Here is a 14,528-nt window from a genome sequence, read left to right as displayed (position 1 = left end):
ATAATAAAGGTGAAAAAAGCCCCAAAAAATCTTTTAAAAAATAAATTGTATTTAGTGCTATCCATCTTTCCTTCAGTCCTGACCAGCTTTCCTGTCCCTGCAGATGAAAAATATCCCCACAGCATGATGCTGCCACCACCATGCTTCATTGTAGGAATGGTGTTTTCAGGGTGTTGGGTTTATACCACACATGGCATTTCCCATGCTGGCCAAAAAGTTCAATTTTTTTCTTATTTGACCAGAGAATTTTCTTCCATGTGTTTGGGGAGTCTGCCACATGCTGTTGGCCAAACTCCAAATGTGTTTTTTAAGCAATGACTTTTCTCTGGCCTCTCTTTCATTAAGCCCCACTCTGTTGATTGTATGGCTTAAAGTGGTCCTATGGACAGATACTCCCATCTCCGCTGTGGCTCTTTGCAGCTCCTTCAGTGTTAACTTTGGTGTCTTTTTTGCATCTCTGATTAATGCCCTCCTTGCCCGGTCTGTGAGTTTTGGTGGGCGGCCTTCTCATCAGGTTTGTAGTGGTGCCATATTCTTTCCATTTTGCTATAATGGATTTAATGGTTCTCCCTGGGATATTCAAAGTGTGGGATATTTTTTATAACCCAACCCTGACCTATCTTCTCCACAACTTTGTCTCTAACCTGTTTGGAGGCTCCTTGGTTTTCACTGCTTAGTACTGTTGCAGAGTCAGGGTCCTTCCAGAATAGGTTGGTTTATACAGACATCATGTGACAGACCATGTGACACTTTGATTGCACACAGGTGGATCTTAATCAACTAATTATGTGACTTATGAAGTGAATTGGTTGGACCAGCTCTTATTTAGGGGTTTCATATGAAAGGGGTGAATACCTATTAGAGCCCTGCACTCCCACGGGAGTCCCGCAGGACCCGACGCAAAGCAGTGCGGCGCAGGACAAATTTTGAAAGCTCATTGCGGGCGGGGGCGGGAGGGGGAGTGCACAATGCGGGCGCGGGCGGGAGAGGTGATAAGCTGCAGTCCCGCTAACTAAAAACGTGTTTAAAATAAAATTTATAAATTATTAATTTATGTCTATCGTATATAATTTATGCTGGATATTTTATTTGGCATTAATAAAAACATTTTAAGATGCCTAAATTTGCGAATGTGGTCTAATCTCGCGTACGTTTCCGATTCCTTTCCGCTCTTCCGTGTTTGAGATCTCCGATCATGGCAGAAGAGCAGAGCTCCTCTAGTGAAGCTCACAGTGCTTCAGAAGTAAGTGCTGCTTTAAAAAGAGATACTGTACATTTACCGTTAAAAAGTCGAGTATTAGTCCTAAGCATTAAAAAAAGTATTAAAAAGAATTAACTAGTATTAAAAAGGACTGTGTATCGCACAGATTGTTCAATTTAAAGCTAGAAATAGACAGTGTATAATCTGAGGAGCTGGTTGTGGTTGCACAGCACTTCATATGAGAGGAGAATGAAATCGCGGTTGGAATCATAACGCCACAGACTCGGAAGTGCGAGTGCGCAAAGCGAGAGCTGTCAATCAAAGCGAGAGCTGTCAATCATGAGCGCATGCAGCGCTCAACTTGGAATGTGTCAGCAGAATGTCAGAGTCTAAACAATAAACTTACAATAAATGAAGGATCGGTCAGTGGAGAGCTCAGCTAAGCTCAGCATGTTTAATTCCCCAAGCCAATGACAAAAACTTTCGTGAGAAATAACGCGAACGTCTGCATCATGCGGGATTTGCGGGCGGGAGCGGGACAAAATATGGCAGGCGCGGGCGGGAGCGGGACTGAAAATCATAATTCTTTGCGGGAGCGGGCGGGCGGGACTGCACAATGCGGGAGCGGGTGGGAGCGGGACTGAAAATTCTGTCCCGCGCAGACCTCTAATACCTACGCACACTCCAGATTTCTGGGGTTTTTTTGTTCATCTTAATTATTGTTTGTGTCACAATAAAAGAACAATGTGCACCTTTAAAGTGGTCGGCATGTTGTGTAAATCAAATGGTGCTAACCCTCCAAAAATCCATTTTAATTCCAGCTTGTAATGCGACAAAACAGGACCAACACCAAGGGGGATGAATACTTTTGCAAGCCACTGTACTTTGGTTCAAATAAATAGGGACAGCCATCAAGTTCAAAATGTGTCCTTCCATATTGTCCTCAGCTAAATATTCAGGCATTACTTTGGAAATGGATTTCTTCATGAATTCTGAGTGACCTCTCTTTTTGTAAATATCAGAAAACAGCCCGTGTGATAATCGACAGGCACTGAACGGGGTGCTGCATCAGAGATGGGAATACATTTATATAGCCGTTTTTTGCAGTTGCCAGTTATCTTGTTCTAACTCAATACTAGAATGAGTTGGATCATTTTTGTCCCTAGTAAACATTTGGACTATAAAAGATGGAAAATGGGGCCCAGATTAGGTTTCTGTCTAATATATACACAAAGACAGGTGTTGGGTTGTTACTGAATAAATGCAGTTTGCTGAGTCAGTACCTTGTAAATTTGTTTTATTTAGGTTAATCTCCCCTCCCCCTTTTCTCTGACAGAGGATACACCTGCAGCTCAAATGCAAGATATTAGCATAGGTGAAGCCAAACCTCTCCAGAACAACCTACCAGTGTCTAACATCGCCGTCAGTGTCCCCGAACAGACTCAAGCAGTGGACGATCCTCAAAGCACTCCTTTAGCAGGAATATCCATGGCTGCCGACATCCCATGCTGTCCTGTTGTCCCTCCCACGTCTCAGGCTGATAACATTAAAAATGCACCCCCTCCCCAGCCACCTAGTAATGACCCCATCCCTGTCTCAGACACATCTTTGACCCAGATTCAACCAGTAGTACTTCAGCAGCCATTTTCCACACCTGTTCCACCTCCTACACAGTCGCAGCCTCAGAGCCCTGCTCATCAAACACAACAAGGTCCTCCTACTACTACATCAGGGCCTACCACTTCACACACACAGCCAGGGAGTGGGCCAGCTGAGTCTGATGGGGAAGGGCCTCCTAGACTAGAGTTCACCGATAGAACAATAAAGACACTTGATGAGAAGCTCAGGAACCTTCTGTACCAGGAGCATAATCCCTCACAATCTGCAAGCTCAACTTCAGATCCTCCTGGCTCACCTCCGGTATCAGACAGCCAAAGCAGCGATGGACCACTGAGAAGAGGGGAGATACTGGTAAAAATAGACCTCTAAGCATTTAGCAATAAACATAAACATCAGCAATAAACATTCTGTGAAGCGACACTAATTAGAGAATAATATAAAGAGGAATCTTGTCCAGCCAGTGTGTTTTTATATTCATTTGTAAAACTGAAACATTAATATACAGTAACTTGGCATAATTGGTTTACATCTGGTAATAATACAACCTCAAATCAGAAAAAGTTGGGATGGTGTGGAAAATGCAAATAAAAGAGAAACAAGTGATTTTCTGAATTTACTTTGACTTGTATTTCATTGCAGACATGTATGAACCAAAGATATTTCATGTTTTGTCTGGTCAACTTCATTTCATTTGTTAAGGCCCCGGTCACACCGCCCGAACTTTGCTGGAGCGTTCCTGGAGCGGTGAAAAAAATTCATCACCGCTCGTAACCGTTCACCACCGTTTAACAAAAGTTGGCCCCCGTTAAAGCAACGCCGTATACGCTCGGCCACCGCTGATGTTTCTCGAGGGGCCCTCCTACCGCTCCGAAAGTTTTGAGCTGCACAAAATATTGCGAGCGGTGAGGAGGGGGCAATTTTCCGCCCCGGCAAAGTTCACCCCCGCTCCACCAACGCCCAGTCAAAGTTTGGCACCGCTAGACGCAAGTTCGTGGACGCTTGGGTCCGCTAGGCCAACGCAGAAATCTTGAACGCTGGACCACCGCTGCTTCGCCAGCGTTGCCCGGGCAGCGATTAAATGTTGCACAAACTTCGGTGGAGCGGTTGTAAGCGTTTTACGAGCGGACACGGGGTTGCTGGAACGGTGTCGGGCGTTGAAGCAGCTGTCCATGGCGGTGATGAACTTTGGTTTGGCGTTGGTATAGAGGTGTCGGAGTGGGACCAGAATTTGGCTATAAATACGGGGAGAAATGGACCAGGAGCTCATTTGGAATCGAGCTGCCATTGAGTTCAGACCTCATCTATATCGAATTTGCTCAAAGTTACAGTAAAACTGTATCACCATGGATGCTGAGAGACTTGCTATGATTGGTGCTAAACCAACTTTATACCCCCGCCGAGCCAAAGCCCGCATGCGCAGAACGCCGCTATACCAACGCTCGCGTCACCGCTAAACCAACGCTAAAGCAACGCCGACTTCAGCGGTGCACCGCTAAGCCAACGCCCGTGTTTTCGAATTTTTTCCCATTTTGTGCGCGGTGACCAGCGTTGTCGAAATTCGGCCCCCCCTCCCTACCGTTCAAGGAACGCTCCAGCAAAGTTCGGGCGGTGTGACCGGGGCCTAATATGCATCCATTCCTGTATTTCAGGCCTGTAATGCATTCCAAAAAAAAAGTTGGGACGGGGGAAATTTTATGGCTAGTAATGAGGTAAAACAATTAAAGAATGATGTGATTTGAAACAGATGACGTCAACAGGTGACAATCAGTATCCAGGAAAGGCCTAGCCTTTGGGGAGCAAAGATAGGCCAAGGATCTCGTTTGTCATCAAACGCGTAAGAAAATAATTGAAATGTTTTAAAAACAATGTTCCTCAAAGAAAGATAGGAAGGGATTTGGATATTTCACCCTTTATGGTGCATAATATCATTAAATGATTCAAGGAATCTGGAGGAATTTCAGTGCATAAAGGGCAAGGGCACAAGCCTAAGCTGAACACCCGTGATCTCTGATCCCTCAGACGGCACTTCATCAGGATCAGTCATTCATCTATAGCTGATATTACCACATGGGCTCGGGATTACTTTGGCAAACACTACAGCATGGAGTTACATCCATAAATGCCAGTTAAACCTTTACTGTGCAAAAAGGAAGCCTTATGTTGACTGTGTCCAGAAGTGCCATCAACTTCTCTGGACTTGGAGGCATCTTGGATGGACCATCATGCAGTGGAAACCTGTGATAAAATCAGTATTCCAGGTTTTGTTTTTTGTTTTAAAGAAATGGACTCCGTATGCTCTGGACCAAAGATGAAAAGGACCATCCAGAATGTTAACAGCAACAAGTCCAAAAGCCAGGGTTGGCTATGGTATGGGGTTGTCAGTGCCCTAGGCAAAGGTAACTTTTTGTGATTGCAGCAATAATGCATAAAAGTACATTGCAATTTTGGAGCAACATATGCTACCTTCAAGACGACATCTTTTCCAGGGATATTTCAACAAGACAATGTAAAACCACATTCTGCAGACATTACAAAGACATGGCTGTGGAAGGAGTGGGTGCCTGTCCCCTCTGTCTCCAAGAGAGAATGTGTGGTGAATTTTGAAACAAAAAATGACGATGACTTCGTACTGTTGTACACTTTAAGACCTGTGTACAGGAAGAATGGGATGGCAAGACAGTTAATCACTTGGTGTCTTCAGTCCCTAAACATCTTTAAGTGTTGTGAGAAGGAATGGCAATATTAAAAGTGGTAAGTGCTTTACCGTCCCAACGTTTCATGAAATGTGTTGCAAGAATCGAAATTGAGAAGTGTTCATTTGGGGGGACAATAAAATTCCTGAGGTAAAACATCAAATAATGTGCTGGTGTTCTGTTTTGAGTGCAATATAAGTCAAATATTTTTAAAACTCATTTTCAGTTTTAATTTCAACATACTTTCCCAACTTTTTTTCTGATTTGAGGTTGTATTTAAGTATTGCAGCTAGCAGCCAGCAAGGACACTAATTATAGAAGCATGTAAAGAGGTGATCTGTATCTGGCCTTCAAGTTTTTATCAAGAGGCATTCATTAATTTTTAGAGCAACTGTGGAAGTTATGTCAAAGACTCAGCCTGTGGTGCTTTTTGCAATACTATTAAAGATGCACAATAATTTCACTTTTCAAATATTGTTGACGGAAAATGGTGAAAAGCAATGTTTTCAGAGAGAAAATGCCAAAGAAAGTTGGTTTCTTTGGATTAAATGCAACAACATACAATTTTCACACAACATGCACAGTGTACACTACTGTTCAAAAGTTTGGGGTCACCCAGACAATTTTGTGTTTTCCATGAAAAGTCACACTTTTATTTCCCACCATAAGTTGTAAAATGAATAGAAAATATAGTCAAGACATTTTTCTGGCCATTTTGAGCATTTAATCGACCCCACAAATGTGATGCTCCAGAAACTCAATCTGCTCAAAGGAAGGTCAGTTTTATAGCTTCTCTAAAGAGCTCAACTGTTTTCAGCTGTGCTAACATGATTGTACAAGGGTTTTCTAATCATCCATTAGCCTTCTGAGGCAATGAGCAAACACATTGTACCATTAGAACACTGGAGTGAGAGTTGCTGGAAATGGGCCTCTATACACCTATGGCGATATTGCACCAAAAAACAGACATTCGCAGCTAGAATAGTCATTTACCACATTAGCAATGTATAGAGTGTATTTCTGATTAGTTTAAAGTGATCTTCATTGAAAAGAACAGTGCTTTTCTTTCAAAAATAAGGACATTTCAAAGTGACCCCAAACTTTTGAATGGTAGTGTACGTGTACATGCACCCTTATCATGCATGTTAACTTGCCATAGAATGTCACAATGAACAGTGTGTGTGTGTGTGTGTGTGTGTGTGTGCGCATATGTGTGTGTGTATATATGTGTGTGTGTGTGTGGGTGTATATATATATATATATATATATATATATATATATATATATATATATATATATATATATATATATATGTGTGTGTATATGAAGAGATACTGGCTTGCAATACATTGCAAGCTAGTAGTAATATAGACAATATCTGGAGGATCACATTTGACTCGTTCAATCCAAACTGGCAACACTAAAAAGAAATTTGTCATGAATCTGTATAGACTATTGAAGCTACCACAACCCTCCATTTCATTGGGAACACTGGATTTAAAACAGTTTTATTTTATTTATATGCAGCTTATAGAAGGTACACTACCAGTTAAATGTTTTAACGTACTGGATTTAATATGTATTTTTCCATTTCAGTGCATATAGTACGGTAAATAGTGTAGTTGCCCATGTACAAATTTCTGATATTTTAGTAGTTTTTATTTAAAATTTAATTGATTCCCTAAGCAAGTACTTTTTACTTTTAAAGCAACAAGGTGCTTCTGGCTTATTTGGGAACAAAAAAAAAAAAATCTCCTTGGTGAAACTGACTTATAAATTTGGTTGAGATGATACCAAGGATTTTATTAGGAATTTAAAATATTAAATAGTTTTGATTTGTTTGACAAATGCATTACTTAAATTGTTAATTGTTTAATGTCTTGGCTATAACGTATTTCTTTTTTGCTATGTCTATTATTATTATTATTATTATTATTATTATTATAGAGTAAACTGACAAACTCCGATCATCAGGTGTGTCTAAACTTTTGATTGGTAACTTGAACAGACATGCAAGTAACAAATTTTAAAAACTTAACATTCTGCTACTATACTTGCTCAAATACACTTACTGGCCTAAAAAAAAAGTCGTTTGGATTTAAATGAGAAAATACTTAAGAGCCTTAGATTGTTTTTATTACTGCAGTGATAAAACAATTTTTCAGCTAGCAGCAATTCTTTTTAACCTTAATTGATGCAGTCAGTAGCTTTTCCTTTCTTAAACAACCATGTCGGAAGTTGTATTCCATGGTTATGGGAAAGATGTTACTGCATTTCAGAAGGGTCAAATTATTGGCCTGCAACAAGCAAAGAAAACAACTAAGGAGATTGCTGAAATTACTGGAATTGGATTCAGAACTGTCCAACACATTATTTAAACTTGGAAGGACAGTGGTGAACTGTCAACTTTGTGGAAGAAATGTGGTCGAAAAAAAAATTTCAACTGACCATGATTGGAGATTACTTAAACACATGGCGAAGACAAATTCTAAAAATTCGACAGTATATCTCATGTCAATTTACTTGTGCATCTCAAAAAATTAGAATATTGTGAAAAAGTTCAATAATTTCCATCAGTTATTTAAATATATGGAAAATTTCATACATTCTAGACTCATTATATGTAAACTAAAATGTTCAAGCATTTTTCTATCTTAATTTTGATAAATATGGCCTACAGTGCACAAAATAAAAAAAAAAACTCTAGAATATTTCATTTCGAGTTTGAGTAAAACAGTGTGCATACTATGTATCCCTCATTCTATTTCAGTGCTGAGTTTCCTAAAAGCATCGTAGCGCAATGATCATCATTAAATGGTAGAGCAAGTAGCACAATGAACACTCTCCTACTGTAGTTAAGATGTTCTTAACGTTAAAAGGCTTCTGGGAAACCTATCCCAGGACAATCATCGACAGCCTCCATAAGGAGGGTAAGCCACAGAAGGTCATTCCTGAAAAGGCTAGGTGGAAAAGGTGCACAAGCAACAGGGATGACCTCAGTCTTGAGAGGATTGTCAAGAAATGTCGATTCAAGAACTTTGGAGAGTGTCCTACCTGGGCTAAGGAGAGAAAGAACTGGACTGTTTGTGCAGTGGTCCAAAGTCCTCTTTTCCGATGAAAGTAAATTTTGCATTTCATTTGGAAACCAAGGTCCTAGAATTTGAAGGAAGAGTGGAGAGGCACAGAATCCAAGGTGTTTTGAAGTCCAGTGTGAAGTTTCCACAGTCTGTGATTTGGGTTGCCATGTCATCTGCTGGTGTTTGTCTATTGTGTTTTATCAAGTCCAAAGTCAACATAGCCATCTATCAGGAGATTTTAGAGCATTTTATGCTTCCATCTATTGACAAGCTTTATGGAGATGTCAGTTTCCTTTTCCAACAGGACTTGGCACCTTCCCACAGTGCCAAAACCACTACCAAATGGTTTGCTGACCATGATATGACTGTGCTTGATTGGCCAGCCAACTCACCTGACCTGAACCCCTTATAGAATCTATGGGGTATTGTCAAGAGGAAGATGAGAAACACCCGATCCAAAAATACAGACGGCTGAAGGCTGCTAGCAAAGCAACCTGTGCTTCAATAACACATCAGCAGTGCCATAGGCTGATTGCCTCCATGCCATGCCGCGTGGACACAGTAATTCGTAGTAAAGGAGCCCCAACCAAGTATTGAGTATATAAATTAACATACTTTTTCAGAGGTTGGACATTTCTGTATTGTAAATCCTTTTTTTTTTTTTTTGACTGATCTTAGGAAATTATTCTAATAATTTGAGATACTGGATTTCTGATTTTCATGAGCTATAAACAATCATCAAAATTAAAACAAAAAAGGTTTGAAATATTTCATTTTACATGTAATGAATATACAATATATAAAAGTTTATCTTTTTGAATTAAATTGTGGAAAAAATGAAGTTTTTCACAATATTGTAATTGAGATGCACTAGTAAAATGTGAAAAATGAGCATTTCTATATGCACAATGTGACAAGAACTTGAAGGACTGGGACTAAGCAGTTGTGTGGCCATCAGAAAACCACTCGTTAGTGAAGCTAATTGGAAGAACAGGCTTCAGTATTTTAGAGAGCATAAAGATTGAACTTTAGACCAATGGAAAAAGGTCATGTGGTCTGAGTCCAGATTTACCCTATTTCAGACCAATGGGTGTGTCAGAGTAAGAAGGAAAGCACATGAAGCGATGCACCCTTCATGCATAATGGCCACTGTATGAGTCTCTGGAGGCAGTGTTATGATATGGAGTTGCTTCAGTTGGTCAGGTCAATACTCTACAACATTATGTCGCAAGAAAATAGTCAGCTGACTACCTGAATGGACTGAATGAATAGATTATTCCATCAATGGATTTTTTTTCTTTCCTGATGGCATGGGCATATTCCAGGACAATGATGCCAGGATTCATCAGGCTTAAATTGTGAAAGCGTGGTTCAGGGATCCTGAGGAATCATTTTTACACATGAAATGGCCACAATAGAGTCCTGACATTAATCCCATTGAAAATCCTTGGGATGTGCTGGAGAAGACTTACGGAGTGGTTCAGCTGAAGATCGCTGTAAATGTCCCCGAGAGTGGGTGGGTGGAAACTGAAGCACAGGCAGGCGGGTAGCGGTGGTAAATTTTGCTACTTTAATTTCTAAATAGCTTTTCAGCTGTGGCTACTGTGTGTTGCACACTACGCACACAACACACAAATGCTCCATTTGGGAGAAGAGCCTCCTCTCCGCTCTCCCCCTCCTTATCAGCCCTCAGTCATCACCACACACACACACACAAACACACAGAGCATCAATTAAACACAGGTGTGATTGTTTTGCCGTGCACCTTCCCTGGCCTTGCCCTCCATTCACAAACCGGCATCATCCGGCCTGCAGCTCATACACACACACACACATACACACACGGATGGGAAAGATAGTCTGCCACCATTATCTGTGTCCTTGGCCTGTGGAGCCCCTTGAATTTGAAGGGCTGGAAGGCTAGATACCAACGGGCAGTCCATGCATTGGCATCTTTCATGCAGTGGAGACACTGGAGTGGGGTGTGATCTGAGCAGAGGGTGAAAGGGCACCCCAGCAGGTAGTATTGGAGGGTGAGGACTACCCATTTGATGGCCAAACACTCATTTTCAATGGTGCTGTACTTTGTCTCTCACCCTGAAAGCTTGCAGCTTATGTATAGCACCGGGCAGTCCTCCCCCTCCACTGCCTGGGACAGAACAGCCCCCAGCCCTCTGTCTGACACGTCCATCTGTAAAATAAAGGGGAGAGAAGAGTCAAAGGACTGTAACAGTGGCTTACACACAGTGCAGCCTTTACCTTGGTGAAAGCCTGTTGGCACTACTCTGTCCACTGGACCAGACCTGGTGCCCCTTTTTTAGTGAGATGAGTCAGTGGGCTGGTGATGTCCAAATAGTTGGGTATAAACGTACGATAGTAGCCAGCAAGCCCCAGGAACTCTCACCCCCTTTTTGGACTTGTGCCTCAGGCAGATCACAACTGCTGTAGTCTTGTCAAGTTGGGAACGTACCTGCCCGTGACCCAAGTGGAAGCCAGATACTGTACTTCCACCCATCCAATCGCACACTTCTTTGGGTTAGCTATGAGTCCTGCATGTCTCAACCATTCTAGGACTGCCATGAGAAGTTTTACGTGCCATGGCCAGTCATTGCTATATTTAACAATATCATCCAGGTAGGGCACAGCATGTGGTTGGCAGATTTTGTCCAGGATGTCTGCCTGCTGCTGGAACCACTGCCAGGTGGTCCTCTGCCAATGCGATTGCCCGGTCCAGTGAAGCTGGGTGGTGGCACTGGACCCACTCTGCTGTCCCTCCCAGCAGACGAGCAATGAACTGTTCCAGCACCACCGCATTGATGTCACAATCTTCTGTCCTCAGCCACCACTGGCAGGTGTCCTGGAGCTGTTGGACAAATGCGAACAGTTGGCCAACCCCCTCCAGAGTCAGGGTGTGGAAGTGCTGATGTTGTTGTTGTTCTGGGGTGTGGCTGATGTACTGCAGGATGCCTTGCCTTAGGTCAGCATAGTCCAGCTGGTTGTTGGCAGGGAGTTGTTGGACGGTGAACTGGGCCTCTCAGGTCAAGAGCGGCAGTAGGCAAGCTGTTTGCTGCTCGACTGGCCACCCCCACGCCTTCGTAACTTGCTCGCACAGAGCCAGGAATGCCTCAGGGTCATCATAAGGCCTCATTTTTGCTAAGGTGATGTGGGGGAAGTAAGCAGACACAGCAGCCGAAGGCTCCGTCGACACAAACAGGTTCCGGAACGCCTGTCGATCCTCCTGATGGACCTGCAGCAAGGCTTCAAAGCTTGCTGATCCTGCTCCTTGTGCAGGGCAAGCAGCACTTGGTGCTGTTTATGCTGGGTGGCAGCGAAAACATGGACCAGCTCCTTGAAGGGTGAGGACTCCATGCATGCAGTTCCCTTCAATGCTCCCTTCACTGCTCCCAGGTTTCAGCACCAGTGTAAATGTTCCTGAGAATGGGTGGAACATTTGAAGCACAGGTAGGGGGTTAGTGATGGTAAATTTTGCTAGTTTTATATCTAAATAGCTTTTCAGCCACGACTAATGCATGTCACACACTACACACACAACACACGAACGTTCTGTTCAGGAGAAGAGCCTCCTCTCCACTTTCTCCCTCCTTATCAGCCATCACTACAAAACACACGCATACGCACACCGCATCAATTAAACACAGGTGTGATCGTTTTGCCACTCACCTTCCCTGGCCTTGTCCTCCACTCACAAACCAGCATTTAACCACACCCCCGCTACCACAATCACCCATAAAAATTAATATGGCAAAAAATTAATGCAATTCTGGATTCAAATAAATGTGTGACACTGCATAGGGTGTCGAAACAATGAATATGGTGAATGCATGCCATATTCAAAGCAAAAGGTGGTCCAACAAAATATTAGTGTGGGCCTTTTTTTTTTTTTTTGCACCAGGCAGTGTAGATTTTAGTGATTTTAATACACAGAGATTATATCTGAAATCCACAAGCTTATTTTCAAGAATGCCATTTAATTACTTCATGTAATAAAGAAAATAAAATTATGTAACTCAAACATCATTTCTGCAAAAGAAAAGCTAGCATCTATTTTTTTCCCCCTGTGGTAAAGACATACCTGCTGAAATGCATTGATCAAATAACAGTTTGTTTGGTCTGTCATGGATGTATTTATCCTAATTTTCTGCTTCAGTTCCTATATTTGTTTCCCTCTTTTGTTCCCTCTTTCAGCCTCAGATTCCAGAGAGGACTGATAGTCTCGGTACCTTAACTGACTCTGCTGTTGCTCGTAAGTGGTGTGTCTCCTGTATGTTTTTGTGTTAGTCCATGGAGGAACTTTTTTGGGGGTTATTTCAAACCAGGTTAACTTTACTTCCCGTTAAAGGAAATAATTAGCCTGGAAATGAACTGAATATGAGCTGGAAATGACTGACTGATTTAGGAACAAACTCATATTTGTTCATATTCTTTAGCTCTAAATAAGCAGCTGACAACCGACTTGGAGGGTAACTCTGATGGACACCCTACCGCAAAAAGCCGTTTCCAGGTAGGAGGACTCACGAAGTTTCTAACCTTTTGCGTTATCTATTGCATGTGTGTTTCCATTTACTGGAGCCATTATCTCTAGATTGTTCCTACGGCACCGGATATCGTCCAGAGTTTGGAGCGTGGCGGGAAGAGACGAACTTCCTGCAGTTCTGCAGCACCTGGTCTCATGGAGGAAGAGGCTGCAGTGATCACAAATATTGGAATTTCTACTGCAAATGAGAACGGAGATCAAACCATGCAAATGAGCCATAGTAATCGTTATTCAGCTCCTCCAAACCTCTATCAGGTGTGAATGAAATTTTCTAATGAAATGTGCTCTTCACTGCACTCTTATTTCATCAGTTGAGCCAAGTGTTTCTGTCGAATGTTGAGGTTTTCAAATTTTATGTGCTTCCTTGGATTCTAAACTGATAATCAATTATCAAGGTAGTTCATATTATAGCTATGACGAGTGTATATAATGTTATTCTAGGCATGTCCAGTGTATATAATCCTATTCTAGATATGACCAGCATACCGTTGTATTCCTAGTTAGAATATTTGTCCTCTAGGCTGTGCTTTTCTTTTTTTTGTTGTGTATATAACATAGGCTTTGACTTTTGTTGTTCAATTTTTATTTTTTATCCCCCCCCCCTGGCAGAACATGCTCACTTCCAATGCGGAGGCCATGACCTCAATGCCTCATGCTCAGACCTCTTTGTCCATGGATGCAGCAACACAGCATGGCTTCCACGTCTCTACAGATTCTGGTGAAGAGGACAACCACTTGATTCTGCCCCATAAACCTGCACAGGTTGTCCCCAGCCAATCAGAGCACAGTGGAAGTGATCTTGTAAAGCGTGCTGTAGCTTTCTTTCGTCGCTCTGGCCGCAGCAGCAGCGTACAGAGCTCTGATTCACCCAACCGTCTACCAGTACTTAATGGCCATGCCCACTCTGCATATGTCAGCAGTGATAACGATTCAGAGTTTGAGGACGCCGACATGAAAAAGGAGCTGCAGAAGCTCAGAGAAAAGTAAATAAAGCACTACTACACATACTCCTGCTTCTTCATTAGTATACAGTGCCTTGCAAAAGTATTCATCCCCCTTGGTGTTTGTCCTGTTTTGTTGAACTACAAGCTGGAATTAAAATGGATTTTTGGGGGGTTAGCACCATTTGATTTACACAACATGCCTACCACTTTAAAGGTGCAAATTGTTGTTTTATTGTGACACAAACAATAAGATGAAAAAACAGAAATTTGGAGTGTGCATAGGTATTCACCCCTTTTTGTATGAACCCCCTAAATAAGAGCTGGTCCAACGAATTCACTTCGTAAGTCACATAATTAGTTGATTAAGATCCACCTGTGTGCAATCAAAGTGTCACATGATCTGTCACATGATGTCTGTATAAATCAACCTGTTCTGGA

The 14,528-nt window shown here is 42.1% G+C and overlaps 1 protein-coding gene across 5 annotated transcripts in view; it reads left to right on the top strand.

Annotated features, from left to right (window-relative positions):
- The window catches only part of LOC132892975 (serine/threonine-protein kinase WNK2-like), a 137,904-nt gene that overhangs the window by 103,843 nt on the left and 19,533 nt on the right, over positions 1–14,528 (top strand). For all 5 annotated transcript variants that reach the window (XM_060931597.1, XM_060931596.1, XM_060931594.1 and 2 more), the window contains 5 exons: positions 2,538–3,172; positions 12,798–12,855; positions 13,040–13,113; positions 13,195–13,401; positions 13,756–14,129. In XM_060931597.1, coding sequence (XP_060787580.1) covers positions 2,538–3,172; positions 12,798–12,855; positions 13,040–13,113; positions 13,195–13,401; positions 13,756–14,129 — 1,348 coding nt within the window. The remainder of the gene's footprint in view (positions 1–2,537; positions 3,173–12,797; positions 12,856–13,039; positions 13,114–13,194; positions 13,402–13,755; positions 14,130–14,528) is intronic.

Source organism: Neoarius graeffei, chromosome 10 (assembly GCF_027579695.1).
Source record: "Neoarius graeffei isolate fNeoGra1 chromosome 10, fNeoGra1.pri, whole genome shotgun sequence".
Classification (NCBI taxonomy): Eukaryota; Metazoa; Chordata; class Actinopteri; order Siluriformes; family Ariidae; genus Neoarius; species Neoarius graeffei.
Note: the sequence above shows the minus strand (reverse complement) of the source record. Positions and strands in the feature narration are given on the sequence as shown.